Raw genomic sequence first — 1,893 nt, 5'->3', positions numbered from 1 at the left:
AGTTCAAGGTGACCGCCGGGGGCGAAGGCGGCCGTGGCCACGACTGCGAGAAGACCACCACGAAGAAGCATGACTGCGAGAAGACGACCACCAAGAAGCACGAGTGCACCACCACCAAGAAGCACGACTGCGAGACGACCACCACCAAGAAGCACGGCTGCGAGACGACCACCACCAAGAAGCCCGAGTGCACCACTACCAAGAAGCCCGAGTGCACGACCAAGATGCCCTGGGACGATGACAAGAAGGAGTGCTACTGGAAGTGCTACAAGGTCTGCCCCAAGAAGCCCGACCACACCTCGACGACCACCAAGAAGCACAGCACTACCACCAAGAAGCACACCACGACCACCAAGCATTGCCCCAGGCAGTAGTGCCTCCACGCCGACGGAGCACTAGGAGGGACACTAAGGCTGACCCCGCCTCGCCTCATCTCATACTCTGGAGCCCTTAGCATGCACCTCACACAATTATACATAATAAAGGATATTAATTATCCATTTCGTTAAATCCATCTTTGTGGCGTTTTCAGTGCCCGGACTGTGTACAGAGTAATGAAGGAGTCGAAGAAAATCAGGGCCAAAGTGGCGAGCATTCGTCGTTGACGTTGCCGCCGCTCCAGCAGTACACGTGGCCCTCCCTGTAATGCTCTGTCATGGACCGCTGGCCGGCGGTTGCGGCAGCAAGAGTCGCCAGGCGCTGTAACCGACTAGGCCCACCGACACCCAGCAGGCCGTGATGATCTCTGGGACGATCATCACCTGCACAGGCCCCAGACCATCACCTGCGGCACTGTGGCGTCAGGGTACCGCGCCTGGCCCGCGAGAAACAGAGCCACCACGTCGGTCATCACTATTAGCGCCACCGGCAGCGCCGGCGAAGTGACGCCCACCCAGCCCAGCTGCACCGCCACCGATGCGTTGATGCAGCTGGCCAGCAACCAGGCCAAGTTCCTGGCCGTGCGCAGGTAGTAGAAGGCCCAGTGGAACAGGCCGAGCCGAAAGAGCGCTAGCGGGCGGTGGGGTCGTGAAGGAGGGCGGTGAAGGGCGCCACGATGTGGGTCGCATAGCGCGGGCTGGTGATCCGCTCGTAGGCCACCAGGAAGAACACTAGCGCGATGATGTGCTGGCGTTCGCGAAGACCGGCCAATCCTGCATGAATGAACACACGGCATGCGTTGTTGGCGAAAGCTCAGAGTAGTCAGTTACGACGTAAGGCATACCTTTTGGCGAGAGTGACCCACACGAGGAGGGTCAACCAGCCAAGAGGGGAGTAGACGCCCAGCGCTTCGATGCCATTGAGGCAATGAATCTTTAGAAATTGTTTATTTTACCTTTTTTTTAAGAGCTGGCCGAAGTGGCGGCCGTGTGCTTGATGCGCGCCAGACGCTCCTTGAGGGCCTGCACCGCGTCCGTCGCCGTACTGCTGGTCGTCGAGGCAGCCGACGGGCCACGGGCCACGGGGGCTGCGCCCAGATCCGATGACAACGACGTCGAGGCGTCGCCCGCTGCGGCGGGAGTCGTCGACGTCGCCACGCCGGCCGAACGCAGAACGGTGCTGAGCCGCGCCCGCAGGTCCTGAATCGACGCGCCACCGGCAGAGGAGAGGTTGGGCTTGGTGGCGGCGGTGGTGGAGGTCAGGGAGGCGAGCGATGAGGTGGAGTCGGCCGCTGACGAGGTGGACAGCAGAGCGCTGCTGGTGGACAGGCCCGGCTTGGCAGCCGTCTGTCCGTATCGCTTCTGCAGCGCTCGCAGCTTATCCATGTACACACTCTCCAAACCTGCGCAAGTGAGCGAAGAAGAAGGTGAGTTCGGGAAGCGCTCTACACAAATGCGATGTATGACCAAGACAAGAGATTGATCACGTTACCTGATGAAGCGGTGGTATTGGAGG

The 1,893-nt window shown here is 60.5% G+C and overlaps 2 protein-coding genes across 2 annotated transcripts; one reads left to right on the top strand and one right to left on the bottom strand.

The window, feature by feature from the left end:
- Nucleotides 1-69: 69 nt before the first annotated feature.
- Nucleotides 70-399, top strand: ACA1_381240 (uncharacterized protein; the record flags this gene model as incomplete). Its single annotated transcript, XM_004336392.1, has 1 exon — nucleotides 70-399. The coding sequence occupies one exon, from the start codon at nucleotides 70-72 to the stop codon at nucleotides 397-399; it is 330 nt and encodes a 109-aa protein (XP_004336440.1).
- Nucleotides 400-1,008: 609 nt separating this feature from the next.
- On the bottom strand, nucleotides 1,009-1,763 carry ACA1_381230 (uncharacterized protein; the record flags this gene model as incomplete). Its single annotated transcript, XM_004336391.1, has 2 exons — nucleotides 1,009-1,151; nucleotides 1,388-1,763. The coding sequence occupies 2 exons, from the start codon at nucleotides 1,761-1,763 to the stop codon at nucleotides 1,009-1,011; spliced, it is 519 nt and encodes a 172-aa protein (XP_004336439.1).
- Nucleotides 1,764-1,893: the final 130 nt, after the last annotated feature.

The sequence above is a fragment of the Acanthamoeba castellanii genome, assembly GCF_000313135.1.
Source record: "Acanthamoeba castellanii str. Neff unplaced genomic scaffold scf7180000084712, whole genome shotgun sequence".
In the NCBI taxonomy this organism is placed as follows: Eukaryota; Discosea; order Longamoebia; family Acanthamoebidae; genus Acanthamoeba; species Acanthamoeba castellanii.
This window is presented reverse-complemented; position numbering and strand designations above follow the sequence as displayed.